The 15,165-nt window shown below is 40.3% G+C and overlaps 1 protein-coding gene across 1 annotated transcript in view; it reads left to right on the top strand.

The window, feature by feature from the left end:
* The window catches only part of RALGAPA2 (Ral GTPase activating protein catalytic subunit alpha 2), a 317,987-nt gene that overhangs the window by 199,368 nt on the left and 103,454 nt on the right, over positions 1-15,165 (top strand). Inside the window, 1 exon segment of the mRNA XM_034641613.1 lies at positions 4,919-5,077. Within this exon segment, the coding sequence (XP_034497504.1) occupies positions 4,919-5,077 (159 nt within the window).

Raw genomic sequence — 15,165 nt, 5'->3', positions numbered from 1 at the left:
AGTTCATTCAGGAGCTAAGGTTGCCACTGGAGGATCTAGTGTGGTGGTTATAGCCAGGGTCTGGAGACAGGCAGACCTGGGCTCAACTGTTTCTAGCCTGTGCCTCAATTTCCCCGTCTACTAAACAAGATTGAAAACAGCCTATGTCCCAGGGTTGTTGTGAAGTAAATGGATAATGCCCATGAACCTGCTTAGCATGGTGCCTGGTGTAAGATCTCTAACGTCAGCCCTCGTCATTGCCCACTAGTCTAATTGAATCTTTTTTCTCCTAACCCTTTAGAAGGTGGCTGATATTGGTCAGTGGACCCTACTGTTACCACCTCATCTCTTTTCTCTGCAGTTTTGCTTTATCATCACTGCAGCCCCAGATGTCTAGATCACCTATATCGTGGCAGTGGTGTTCATGGCATAAGACCTCAGAACTTGGGTCGCAGCACAATCACAGACAGCTTTCACAGTGACTAAGTGTCTGCGATGTGCAGAGCATGATGGCCATGTGCTGCCTCCTTCGCCCATGGAGGAGCTGCCTCCACGTCTTAGTTTTGACGGCCACCCTGGTGGCAACATTCTTATTGAAGGGGGAACTCTGCCCTGTTTCAGATTACCAAGACCTTAGGCAAGGCTTCCACATCATTTTTATTTGCAGTGCCTTGTAAATTGCTGCTAATCTGCAAATGTGTTGCCATATTCTATGACTTTTTCTTATGACTAAGAACTATTTTGTTAATAGGTTTATTTAAAATATTTTTAAAAATTATTTCCTAGGTAGGATTCTTTTATTTTTTTTCTCTCTTTCTCTTTCTCTTCTTTTTTTTTCTTTTGCAAAAAGACATCATGTTTTCTTGATAAAACGCCTTGCTATAAATAATGTTGCAAGGCTTGGCCTGGTTGAAAGATTCCCTACTGTAATAATCAAAATTCAGCTGATACCTTTTGCAGCTCTGAGATTTAGCATCATTAGTGACAAACTCTCTTTATCAGGATGTCTCACAGCCAGACTAAAAATCAGTCACAGTAACAGCAGCCCACAGTTCCTTGTCTTATTCTAACTAAATTGTCCCTAACAGCTTAAAAATGAGCTGCAGAATTCTAAAGTGATTCATGCTCTCTTCTGCCCCTGTCATGGGGGCACTTTTTCAATTCCACAATCCGGTTGCAACCCCATACTGAACTCTTGATCCTTCACTGCAGAAATTTGTTAGCTCTAGCTAGATTAGATTTTTCACAGCTAATCTAACTGCTGTAGGGGTTTGCAGAGTGGGGACAGAGCTGTGCTATTGGATTTGTCCAATTCATTTGACTCCAGGACTATAATTGCACTTATGTCTTACAAGGCTTTTATAGCCTCAGGCTGGCCAGCCGCATAAAAAACAAATTGGCAGTGATACAGTACGAGTGAAAAGGGATGAAAGGCCTACATTATCAGTCTCCAGGCAGCACTGTTCTGGCAGGAAGTTTCTTGGTTAATTTACAAATAAAACTTAGATTTTAGGATGGGCACACTGTCAGCTGAACAATGGGGATGTCAGGCCTGACTGTTACTTAGTAAAAGTAGCAGCCGGGCCTACTGAGGAGCAGGAATTCTTCAATCAAACAGACGACTCCTTCTGGAGCCAGCTGGCGATGTAATGCAATTAGTCGGGAAAGGAGGTCAGCCTATTAGGTGTGTACCATGACCAGTGTCACCAGTGCGTGCCGCCTGGCAGCAGCAGGCAGAATGGCCCAGGCAGAGGGACTTTGAAACTCTGTCAGGACGAGAAGTGGCAGGACATGGGGTTGATTTCTTAAGACTGAAGAAGCGAGCATTTGTTCCAAGCCTGTTAAGCATCCGCACATTCTGGAGCCTGTTATGCAATTGAAGCAGTAGCTGGCATGAATGACGGCTCCATCCCAGAATGAGATTCATCGGTCTCTCCCAGATTATACATGAATCATACCGGCTTGACTTGTGTGCACGCAACAAACTCACTGGTAGATTTCAGATGGGGGGCTTCTATTCAGAATTCTCTAGAACTCACAAAATGACATCTCTGTAATAAAATCCCCTCTAAATTGAGCAACATTTTGAAGCTTCCAGAGCATTCCTTCCTATTCTGACACAGTGGACATTTTGGCCAGGTGAGTTTTACATGTTTCGCTGGCTTGTGTTCTTGTCTGAGGTGGAAGAGGGCACGTTTTTGCTCTTTGCTCCAGATCTACCAGTCAGTGGGTCCTGTGGCTTTAGCTCTTAGTTTTGTGAGTTAGCCATTTAAACTGTGACTTGTCCAGAGATCTGGAGCACATGACGTTGAAAGCAGCTTTGAGATGATGAATATTGTATCATTACCACACAGAAATAGCTTTTCCTTAATTACAGAAGTGCCACACTGGGAGGACGGGTCTGTCAGTGTGATACTATTCTCCCTTGCTATGGTTCTGAGAACACAGTCCAAACAGAATTAGAAGAGACTTACGTGGATTATATAATTGAGGAACCTAATTGAGAAAAGAGAGAGTAACTGCAGAATTTCAGTAATCACTGTATTACCTTGGAGCCAATGCCTTGAGCAACTTATGCTTCTGGATTGAAAGGACCCATCACAGGTTTTACAGTGCTGACATTAGGTAAACACCCACATTTGAAGGGTGCTTGGTAGGTGTGCTGTTCCCATTGTGACTTTTGTGCTGGCATTATGTCAAGGGGCACAACAAAACTACCTGGCAGTTTGCCTCTCTTGACAGGGTGAGGGCAGCCCCACTGTCACAATTAATCTTCTGCTGGGCTAAAGTCCCCCCCCCCGCAAAGTTTCAATTTGATACAATTCCTATTTCCCTTGAAAACCTGCCTTTATTGTGTTGCTGGTAATGCCAACTACCATGTTTTCACTGCAAAACGATTGAATTTCAGGAGTGTGTTGTGAGAGCCTGGCATGTTTTATTAAAAAGGAAAGAGAAAAGAAAGAGAGGTGGAAATAGAAGAATATAGAGAGATGTTCAGTGTTGATGTGAGAACTTGGTGTCTTTCTTTTTCTTTTAACTATTTATGGGTGGTAATGGCTTGGCTACACCTTTTGCCTGCTACCCTTTTAGCCTTTATATGTGAGAGGAGAAGAAGAAGAAGAAAGATGTACTGGGTAATTTTACATTTAGAAAGTTGTAGATGCTGTTAAATTGTTCTGGATTATCGTGACTTTTGCTCAACACCTACAGTTGCATTTATCCCAGCGCCCAAGCTCAGACACTTTTGAATCGTGTGCCCTTCACCACTGGGGTTACCTGCAATCGCACCTGTATCACTGTAGTACAATGGTACTGGTGTAAGTCTTTTTAAAAAATTGACTTACACAGTCAGTCCCAGAAGCATGGAAGAGTGAAGAATAGGAAAGCATTGCAGCAAACCAGCTTCCTTTGTAACCTTGTAAATGGAAAGGAGGCCATGGTGGGGTCACCTCAGAGTTTTCTTTTGTGGTCAAATAGTCTGTAAAGAAAATTTTATTTATGCTAACATGTTTTAAATATGTGGTATGCCAGAGCATCCTTTTTTTTTTTTTTTTTTGTATTTTAATACGGAACTACAACATTACCTTTGGCTCAGCATCACTATTTTATTAACAGTGCCTCTGAATTTAGTCATTTTTAGGGTTCATCTATTAAATAAGTAGGAAGCAAGAAATACTTTTTCATGGTGGTAGATAGCATTCTTCTTCTGTAGCATGTGAGAGAACCAGACCTCAGACTTTCAGTAGGTTTCAAAGGGCCTTCACCAGTCAGCCTTTATGGTTGTAGGACTTCAATTTTGGCCAACATTTTAATCTTTAAAAATCTAGTTTCTTTTAGTCACACTCTCAGGCTTATCAGACGATTTCATGTGGGGCTTTCTCCAGCCCAGGATATACAGTTGGTACGCAGGACCTTCATCAAGGGTGTTCTTGCAGCTGAAGAGCTCGGCCTGGGAAGAAGTCTCAAAGAGTCCCTTCCTTGGAGACATGCTAAGCCCTCCTCAGAGACACTGGGGGTCTCTGACTTGTTTTTGGACTTTATGGCATCTTTGTCTATAAAATGGCAAAAACAGTGGGTTACACTATTTGAGCTGTGATAGTACAATTGGCTTTTGGTGTCAGCTTCAACAGTCGTGAGCAGTAGAAATGGCACTGAGTTAGAGGACCCAGCCCAGGTTTCTAGGCCTGCTCTGCTCCTCACTGTTTGCACACCTTGGTCAGGTGGTGCCTTTGTTTTCCTGAGCCCCATCTCCTCCCTGTCAGATAGCACAAAGATGATGTCATCTGCCTCAGAGAGTTAGTGGAAAGATTAAACAAAACAGTATGTGTGGACATACTTTCTGGATAGTAAGGCAATCTCTGAATGCTAGTTACTAGTGTTCTTATTAAATTTAAGTAATACTTATTAGTTTCTTAAACAAAGGTAATTTTATACGTACTTTTTCTTAAAGCTTTGTCACAAATCTAGTTTTTATACATTTGGTAACAATTGTGTTATAGTAGCTTTTGGTCTCTTATACGCATATTTTTTCTTAATAACCATTGAATTAAGAGTCTTATGAAGCTCTATTGTAATATGGAATAAAAGGCTCATGTCGTTAATTGTTTGGAGACATGCTCAGCAATGTAAAGCATAAGGCTTTAATACAGGAGTAAAATTCAGTTTTAAAAAAATCCTTGAAAAGGTCTCGTCCCCTTCTAGCAGTAATGTACCTACCATGCTTATATGCATCATCTCAGTGCCAGTGTATTTCTTAGAAAGTAAGCAGTGTTTCCATGTGTTTGTGTTTTTTAAATCCTCATAGAAGACAGTGGTGTTGTACCTTTTTTGATACTGAAATATTTTTGCCTCTGAGTATTATAATTCAATTTGTAAGCCACGACCCCTTATAAACTGCTGTTATCACTCTGATTAATAAAGAGCCAATTGGTCATTGCAGCTCCGTCACTTGGGGAATGACGAGGTTCACATCGTCTGGTCTGAACACTCCAGGGACTACCGCAGGGGCATTATCCCGACCGCCTTCGGAGACGTTTCAATCATTATTTACCCAGTGAAGAATCACATGTTCTTTATCGCGATCACGAAGAAACCCGAGGTACGTTTTCACTGCATTACCACTCTGACTCATATAGCATTTGCCATATGATTCACTGTTTTTGAAAAACAATGAGGTAAATATGTTAAAAGGGACTTTTTTCCATCTGGTGGTTGTCTCACATATATCTGAATTCCACATGCTATATGGGAATTCAGTATGAATTGGGATTTTCAGAGTACCTTTCCTCAGGAGCACAGAATTCTGTATTGTTATGACTAGACTCTTTGTAAATTATAGTGTGAAGACATTAATGGTATTTTAAGTGTTTTTAATTTAAAATGTTTTTAATTTTAAAAAATGATAATTTTAAATTTGGGACACATTGATTAATAATAATAAGAGTTGAACGAACCCCATGTCACATCTAGTATTTTGTGGATGGCTGTGGGTATAGAATTCGACCTTGCGTGACAAACAGGCACTGCTCACGGAGCCTCTGACTGCTGCTAATGGGGGTCAGTCCTGAAGGATGGCGAGCATGGCCGTGAAGCAGGCCAGGCCTCTGCAGCACAGCCCGCCCACGCGATGATTTTTAACAATTGAAGCACCTTGCCACAGAATCAATGCAGCCACGTCAATTGGTATTGATCATGGGAATGGCTGGAACAATCCAATGGTTGTGTGCCGTGTACTAAATTGGCTGCGGTTTCGATCCTTGCCATGCCTTTAGTGGTATTTTAGCGGTGCTTTATATAGTGACTTGTTTTTGTGTTGGAATTATTAATAGAAGGGTTTGCTTTTAAGTTTTTAATTAAACGTTTAGCATAGTTAAGTCAATCCTCAAGAAAATGACTTTGTGCTCTAGGTTGGTATTAAGTGTAATCTTCATTTTCATTCCAAGTTGTTCTCTTGAAGGAGCTAAAAGTTACCATTCTAAATACTATTTTTGAGCTTAAAATAATAAGTAACTGAGATTTCCTGGGATTTATAGCATAATCGAAAGTGTTAAAGTCATGTAGATTAAATGAGCTAAGAAGTGAAAGGTGCTTCAAATGGTGGCTGGCTCAGAATAAAAGCCGTCTGAGTGTTAGTTGTTGCTGTTGTTATTACCATTGCTAGTAATTTTTCGGTTACAGTCGCTACCATGAAAATAGAATAAATAATGAATCATTTCTCATACTAGACACAGTGTGGGTCACCTCCTGAATTCTGAGTAGCCCCGCTCTGGCTGGTGAGAACCCTGACATAAAGGGAACCCTCTTTTCTATTCAGGGAGTGAAGATGCCACAAGTTGTTCATACTAAATATTTGTGTTATCTTTGATTCATGTCTTTGTGTGTGTAAGAAGTTTTCACTCTTGTATAAGAAAATGGCTCTGAGTGCTAATAACATTTGTGTTTGTCCAGGAAGAACACTAGTTTAAAAATTAAACTGAAAATGTTTATGTTAGACAACCAACAGATTTAGTGTCCTGTAGCTTCCCAATCTGCAAAATGTGGTTCTTTATTATTTAGTATGGATTAACTGGCTTTATTAGTTCATTTAAAACGTGGCCCTCTAAAATGTCACTTACCATCCTAAAAATGTCACCTTTATTTTTTGTAGTAAATAAAGAACATGAAAGGTGTTCCAATTCACTTCACAGTGTCAAAAGTGAAACTTTTAACTTTCTTAAAAAGTGATTTTTTAAAAAGGCATTACAGTTTTAACGCATGAAAACAAGTATTAACATATCTTTTCAAAATTTCGTTAGAAAATATAGTAAGTTTTATAAATTTGGTCATAAATTTTGACAAGATGAATTGAGCAAATCGCTGTCTTAATATTTCAATTCAAAAAGCCTAAAGGGAAGAAGAGAATAATGGCCAACTGGAAATTTAGTGTTATCCCCACATTTAAAGTACAAACCATTACAATGTAATAAAATTAATCCAGACATTTCCAGGGCAAGTGTGGCTGACCTTTTGTTCACCAACCACTGACCCCAGGGTGAATGCAAGAGGCTTGTGGAGGGAAAGTCTGTTTGTTTGGCTTCAGTCCCTGGTATTTAAATTGCATTCCCTAATCAAATGAAAAGGCTGTCCTCTCTATCAGGTTACAGAATCCATGGCAACATTTGGCCTTTTATATCCATAATGTTAGCCTTTTTGTTTGCATCTAAGTAGAGACACCTGGAGCAATGTTAACATTAACCGATTTAGCATTAATAGCTTCATTATATAAGAATTTCTGATCAGATAGCTGTTACTTTTGTTATATTGCTTCAGCTTGTATTGTTGTCATTTTTTATCTCCCTGCTTGGCAACCAGGCAATGATTTGCAAATTTTTTTTGTCTTGATTAATTAAGCAATATAATTATCAGTAACCGTGATGCAGTCTTTGCTCAACAAAGCTTCTGAGAGAAAACAATGGTAAGTCTGTTAGTATGAATGCATTCCACGCGTCCCAGATGCATGAGGATATTATGGACAATGAGGGGAAAGGCCGCCTGTGAGCGAGGACAAAGGGTGCCACGCAGACTCGACACACTGCACATACCGCCAGGGACATGCTGCGGGCTCCCTGGGACACAGACGCCTCGTTAGATTACAGCTAGTCAGCAGAGATTAATTCTCAGCCATTTGGTGCAATAATTTACCCATGCCCCAGTCTTTTAACTAGTGCTCCTCAGTGTGGAAGTAAAGGCTTTGTACTCAAAAGATTTATTTAACCTTGCCTACTTTTAGGGATCTCCACCAAAATCATTATTTTTGCTTAGAAATTGTATTGACGCAGCTGCTTGAAGTTGAGGAATATTCCTTTGGAGGAGGACAGGATTATGCACAAGTTTCACAAATTGTAGGTAGAGTCAAAGGCATTCTTTTAGCACCTGTATATTTCATTGGAATATAGTATGACTCTGGTCTAAGGACATTTATTTTACTGGTCTCTGGGCAGTCATACTTCTCTAAGGATAATTTTAATCCTTTTTTAGGAGGGGAAAAAAAAACCTCATCAGTACACAAAAGTCCTGCTCATTGGATAGAGTCATGCATATTCAAATTGTACTTTCATTCACTCGGCCTCATTAATAGCGTATGTAATAATGTAGGGCTATTTGTAATACAAGCTCACAGGCAGCATTGCTTCCAAGTCCTTTGAAATTTAACATATTTTGCTTTTTCATTCCATACACCTCCCTTAAATATACAAATCATGTGCCTGGCAGAATCTGCCTCCTTTTAATAATACACAGCATTTGCGAAATGGTATGTTGAAGAAGTGTGGGTGTGCTGTATGAGCACAGAAAACCCTCATGTCTGAGAGGGTCTGCTCACTTCTTGAGCTTTTTATTGAACTTTTAATAAATAAATAAATAAATAAATAAATAAATAAATATCAGTGTGTTCAGCAACATGATTTCATTGTGAAATCACTTTCAAAGTAAGTTCATCTCTGTAAATGTTGACATGGTAGTTTTTGGTCACGGAAAAGAAATGTGCTGTTGTCAGATCGCTGGGGGTTTTTTATTTCTATTTTTATTACTAAGTCAGTAGTCAGGGAAGACTTGCATATAGAGCTGAACACGAGTGCTTGAAAGAGTTTATTTAAATACCTAATTTGTTCTGCAGAAGAGGGGTTCATAAAGCTTCCATATCGCAGTAAGAAGATGTGTTGCTTTTCTTTTTTCAGCAACTAAAAACAATTTTGGTGTTCAAAACATTTGCTTTTATGAATTTGTGAAGGTAGGTTTTAATGTTTCTGTCATGTTTATCTCTAGGCACATTAGCACCTGGCTAGTGGCTGTCTGGCCAGAGGGCAGTCGTGCTGGAGCAGCCTTGACCGGGTGCAGTTAGGACAAGAGAAAGCTTTGGGGAAGCTAAGAGTTCTCCTTAGCACCTCAACCAGAATGTCACTTTTATAAGTGAAAGACATGTTAATGTCCACAGACTCTCCTTACTTGGACCTGGTGGATATGGGCAGGGGAGAAAAATGGATGATTCAGCCATCTCTGAGAAGTACAGGCAGGAAAGAATGCCAGGATAGAGGACGAGACCCCAGAGCTCCAGTTTCTGTGCTGCCAAAAGTGGGTGTGGGTCTTGGGAAGGTCTCTTAATTTCTTTGGACTTTTATTTCCTCAGGTGTAGCATTCAGTTTGGGGACCAAGTATTCTCTGCAGTCCTTTGCAGGGATTCTAAGTGCCCCTTTAAGACAATGGGCCCTGTTGATCCTTCCCTTCCTATACACCCATCCTTTCCCTAAGCTGCCCCAACTTACCAGGTTGCTGTCAAGGTGGTATTTGTCTCCCTTATAGGCTCAGCAGCTGCATACTCAGAGTGTATGTGTGTGTGTGCGCGCGCGTGCGCTCTATGCTCACATGCTCACATTGCTCTTCAGGAAGACAGCTAGCCCAGGACCTTCACCTGGAGCCAGTGCCCAGAAATGCTGGTTAAGGTTGATGCACCAGAAATCACAAAAGCCTCTGCACATGTAAGGTGAAGGGTAACCAGTATTGGCATCTCTGTTTGAAAGGAAATCTTTTACTAATGTGGCTTCATTATATATGGAGTATGTTTGACAGCAACATGGTTATGGAAATTTCTTTTTATTTCATCTATGCAATTTTCTTAAATATTTATCTCAACCCCTACCAAATAACCTTTTTGAGATTAAAGCATATCCTTTAAAATATTCGGGGAAGTTCTCAGGGAAAGTAAATTGTTAACTTCTGAATATGTGAAGAATCATTTATTCTAAAAGGTAATTGAGAATGCTGAATAACCAGAATTTACTAAAAGACTTTTTTTTTTTAAGATTTTATTTTTATAAGTAATCTCTACACCCTACATGGGGCTTGAACTTACAGCCCCAAGATCAAACATCACATGTTCTGTTGACTGAGCCAGCCAGGCACCCCAGAAATTTGTTATTAAATCTATTATCGTGATATATTGTTTTAGGAATTTATTATTATTGTTATTGGAGTTTTTTTTTAGTAAAGGAATGACATTGAGAACTTTGTGAAAGGCATCTGTCACTTGCAGATGTTATATCAAAAACAAATTTCTAATTCATTGCCACTCCTAATTAGAGGAATTCCCTGGATACAAGGGATTTATATTATTTCTTTTGTCCAGTTTTTGAAAGACTATCTGAGTCACCCACAAGCAGTTGACAAAAAATAATAAAGAACTTTTATTTATAAGATAAGCCCCAATACAGATGGAAAAAATCTATAGCCTATTATTAACTCCTAGCTCCTGTTTTATCCTTTACAACAATTTGGCTATTGAGAATTCTTTCTCCATTGATTTACCTCAAAAGTTGACATTGTTTTTCCTTTTTTTCAGTTTTCCTTTGATATATACATCTTTCTATCCTTTGCCTTATCCTTCCTCCCTCGGCAGCCAGACCCAGCCTGTGTAAATGTATGCTGTGTGGCAAACGGTAGAGCCCGCTTTGTGTCAGAAACCAAGACCGTTCTCATCCTCTACCTCTGAGCTGCCTCAGTAGGAAGGGCCTCCTGGCCAAGAGACCGGGTGTGTTCTCCTGATTGTTCTGTCAGGGTGTCAAAAGTACACAGAACTCCTCTGTGAGAAGAAACAACGCCCAGTGCCCCCAGAATTCAAGAATTTCTCCTGAAGGTGTATTTTCTGTACTGTCCTTGAAATCTATTAGTTTGTTGTTTGTTGTTTGGGGGTTTTGTTGTCAGGTTTTCTTCGTGCATACTTCCATCACAGCTGCATCTCAATGATTATGGGCTGCTTCTAGCGTTAGTCATAGGAAGAAGTGTACTTATTGTTTTAAGGAATGGGTTTTAAATTGTCTTAAGTGTGGTGTTGCCAAAAATAGGAGGAAGGGGCTATTCTTTCTTATTTTGTTTTTGTTGGTTGTCATTGTTGCCTGGAGTAGGCAACTCTGAATAGTTTTAGACTGAATAGCTCCTTGATTTTCCTCTTTGGAATTAAGATGCCCATTCCCCACCCCCACCCCAAGAGTACTGTCATAACGGGGAAGACACTTATTATTTTTCATAATTAGTAAAACTAACAGTTTGATCCTTATTTGCTCTTGTCTGAGTCTCCTCAAGTGTGACTATTCCTCTGTGCTCTAGGTGCTGATCTCAAGATAGGTTTAGTCAATCTTTGCAGTTTTTGTATCTCTGTGTTTTGACTGTGGAGCTTTTTCTCAAACCCACCAAATGGAAGAAGAGGGATAGCACCAGAAGCCTGCTCAGGACCCTAGGACCACACTGTCACCCTCTCATCCTGGCCTTTCAGGCACCTCCATGAAGCAAAAAGACAGACAGTCACAACAGATCTTGTTCTAGAAATGTGCAGTGGGTCAGCCGATTTGGTTAATGTCCAGTGGTCAGAGCCTCGGGAGCTGGAGGCCTTTTCTCACTCATTCAGGCAATGTATCTGTTGAGGCTGCTTCATGCCAGATACAGTGTCAAGGGCTGGTGGTCTCATGCTCCTGGAATCCCAGTTTTAGTAAGGGAGAGAGCCAATAAATAAGTAAGTAAATGGTTCAACTAGAGACTTTCAGATGGGAGCTTTGGTGTTAAAAGAAAATTAAACAGAGTGACAAGATGGGCAAGAAGGAAGCAGCTTTAGTTCAGGTAGGGGGGATTCTAGTTTCCAGTCCAGCATGTAGGCAGCTTGGAAGTCATCACCCCCATCCTAACAGCATGAAAAAAGCTCAACAAACTGAAAATCAACAGCTCTTCTTTGACCCATCAGAGAATTAAAGTCACAAGGAAAATCACTGGCCCCCAGTTGGAGAGACAGGCAGATACAGAGAATCATAACTTGCCATAGCAGAAGCCCAGAAACAGAAATCCCTGGGGAACCAATAACGGGGTAGGAAAATGTCAACTGTAGTTGACCAATTGCTGGAGGCTACCTGTACACAAATTTGCAAGTTAGAGTCAAGAGGGGTCTGGTCTTTGGGAGACCCCCACACTTCTGTGTGTTTTCACTCTAGGAGCCCTACCACTTTCTCACAGTGAGGATTGGAGGGGGGATAAAACCCTCATACTTCAGCAGAGGGAGGGGAAGGAAGCCATTTTGAAATACACCTGGAGCGTTCTGTTCTTCCTAACCAAGCCTGTCCTGAAGAGGAGTGTTTTACCAGAGCCCTTACCTACTGGGGTTTTACCAGAACCTAGCCAACCTGGGGGAAAAGAAGCACCAAACTCAAGTTCCCTCTAGCTTTGCTATCTCACCTAAGGAGGAAGTGGGGAACAGAAAAACAAAACAAAGCTGAGAAGCACTTGTGAAGGTCATAGCCCAGAGACTCAGGCTCATTGAAAGACTGAGACCTGATTATAAGTCAGTGGAACACTTCTCCCCCACACCTTATCACAACATCAAAAGGACTTTTGTATAGTAACAACTGAAAGAACCTCACATCTAAGACCTTATTTAGGAGAGACAATAGGGGAGACAAAAAACACAGGCATCCAAGGAGATTTTAACCTTTGTCATGATCGTAGACAGCTTCAGCAGATAATAGGCAGAACCTGACCCCAAGAGAGACACACATAAGGCCTCACACTAAAGGCCTATTTATTTCAGTTCCTTTTACATGGTATATTATGTTCAGCTTTTAACAAAAAACTACAAGGCATACTAAAAGTAAAAAAAAAAAAAAAAAAAGCCAGTTTGAAGAGACAAAACAAGCATCAGAATCAGACTCTGATTTGGCATAGATTTTGAAATTATCAGAGCAGGAGTTTAAAATAATTATGATTAATATGTTCAGAGTTATAATAGAAAAGGTGGACAGCATGCAAGAAGAGATAACTTAATGTAGCAGAGAGATGCAGACTCCAAGAAAGAATTAAAAGGAAATGCTAGAAATAAAAAACACTGTAACAGAAATGAAAATGCCTGTGATGGGCTCATTAATCAACTGGACAACTGAGGAAAGGAATTGTGAGCTTGAAGATAAGTCAGTAGAAACCTTGAAACTCAAATGCAAAAGGAAAAAATGATGAAAAAACCTGAACAGGGGCACCTGAGTGGCTCAGTTGGTTAAGTGTCTGCCTTAGGCTCAGGTCATGATCCCAAGGTCCTGGGATCAAGCCCCACGTCAGGATCCCTGGTCAGTGGGGAACCTGCTTCTCCCTCTCCCCACTATCACCCCCCCCCCGTTCATGCTTTCTCTCGCTGTCTCTCTCTCTCTCTCTCTCTCTCAAATAAATAAAATCTTAAAAAAAAAAAAGGCCTGAATAAAACATTTAAGACCTGTGGGACAATGGTAAAAGATCTCATATACACCTAATGGGAATACCAAGAGGAAAAGAAAGGAACAGAAGAACTATTTGAAATTATAATTAAATATATAATATATTTTTAATATACATGAGAATTTTTCAAATTAATCACAGATACTAAGCCACAACTCCAGGAAGCATAGAAAATACCAAGTAGGATAAATACTAAGATATCTATAGCTAGATATATCATATTCAAACTATGTGTTAGAAACTGAATGTTTGTGCCCCTGCCCCCGGAATTCATTGTTTGAAACCTAACCCCCAAGGTGATGGTATTTGGAGATAGGGCCTTTGGGAGGTGATTAGGTCATCAGGGTAAAGCCCTTAGGAATGGAATTAGTTATAAAAGAGACCCCAGAGCACTCCCTTACCACTTCCTCCATGTGAGGACACAGAGACAGCCATCTATGAACCAGAAAGCAGGCCCTCACCAGACACCAGGTCTCCTGACATCTTAGTCTTGGACTTTCCAGCCTCCAGAACTGTGAGAAATAAATTTCTGTTGTTACAAGCTACCCAGTGTATGACACGTTGTTATAGCAGCCCAAACAGACTAAGACATACCAAAAATCAAAAATAAAGGGAAAATCTTGAAAGAAACCAGAGTTTAAAAATAACTATAGAGGAGTATGGGTAAGTAATACAGTAGACTTCTCTTCAGAAATCATAAAAGCGAGAAGCAAGTGGATGAAAATGAAGTGTTGAAAGAAACCCACCAACATAGTATTCTGTATCCTTCAAAAGGGAAAGAAAAAATAAGGATTTTACAGGCACAGGGTGCCTGGGTGGTGCAGTCGTTAAGAGTCTGCCTTCGGCTCAGGGCGTGATCCTGGCGTTCTGGGATCGAGCCCCACATCAGGCTCCTCCGCTATGAGCCTGCTTCTTCCTCTCCCACTCCCCCTGCTTGTGTTCCCTCTCTCACTGGCTGTCTCTATCTCTGTCAAATAAATAAATAAAATCTTTAAAAAAATAAAAATTAAAAAATTAAAAGGATTTTCTAGACGAACAAAACTTAGGAAATCTGTGGGCAGTCGACCTGCCTTACTAGAAATGTTAAAATAAATTCATCAAAGAGAAGGAAAATGATATAGATCAGAAATACAGATCTACTTTTAAAAGGAAGAGCTTTAGGGGCGCCTGGGTGGCATAGCGGTTAAGCGTCTGCCTTCGGCTCATGGCGTGATCCCGGCGTTGTGGGATCGAGCCCCACATCAGGCTCCTCTGCTATGAGCCTGCTTCTTCCTCTCCCGCTCCCCCTGCTTGTGTTCCCTCTCTTGCTGGCTGTCTCTATCTCTGTCAAATAAATAAATAAAATCTTTAAAAAAAAAAAAAAAAGGAAGAGCTTTAGAGAAGAAATAAATACAGGTAAATGAAATCTTTTGTTTTTCTAATTCCTAATTGATCTAGCAGATAGCAGTTTGTTCCAAATAATAATAGCAACTATGTATTCAGTGATTGGATAAGTAATGAATGACAGCAATGTTATGAGGATGGAAGGAAAGAATTGGCAATACTCTGTTATAAGGTATTTGTACTACCTGTGGAGCAGAATAGTGCTGTTTGAAAGAGGACTTGAATTAGTTACAAATGTCTATGTCAAACACAAGAACAATCACCAAAAAAAGTTAAAAAAAATAAAAAAATAAAAAGTTATCATGGATATGCTAAGAAAAGAGAAAAATTGGAATTATATAAAATGTTCAGTTAAAATCAGAGAAGGCACGGGGAGCCTGGGTGGCCCGGTCTGTTACGTGTCCGACTTTTGGTTTCAGCTCAGGTCATGATCTCAGGGTTGTGAGATCGAGCCCCACATCAGGCTCTTTGCTGGGTGCAGAGCCCACTTAAGATTCTCTCTCCCCCGCTTCCTCTCCCCTCCCCCGC

Source organism: Ailuropoda melanoleuca, chromosome 13 (genome assembly GCF_002007445.2).
Source record: "Ailuropoda melanoleuca isolate Jingjing chromosome 13, ASM200744v2, whole genome shotgun sequence".
Classification (NCBI taxonomy): Eukaryota; Metazoa; Chordata; class Mammalia; order Carnivora; family Ursidae; genus Ailuropoda; species Ailuropoda melanoleuca.
The sequence above is the reverse complement of the archived record's forward strand: the minus strand, read 5'-3'. Positions and strand labels throughout refer to the sequence as shown.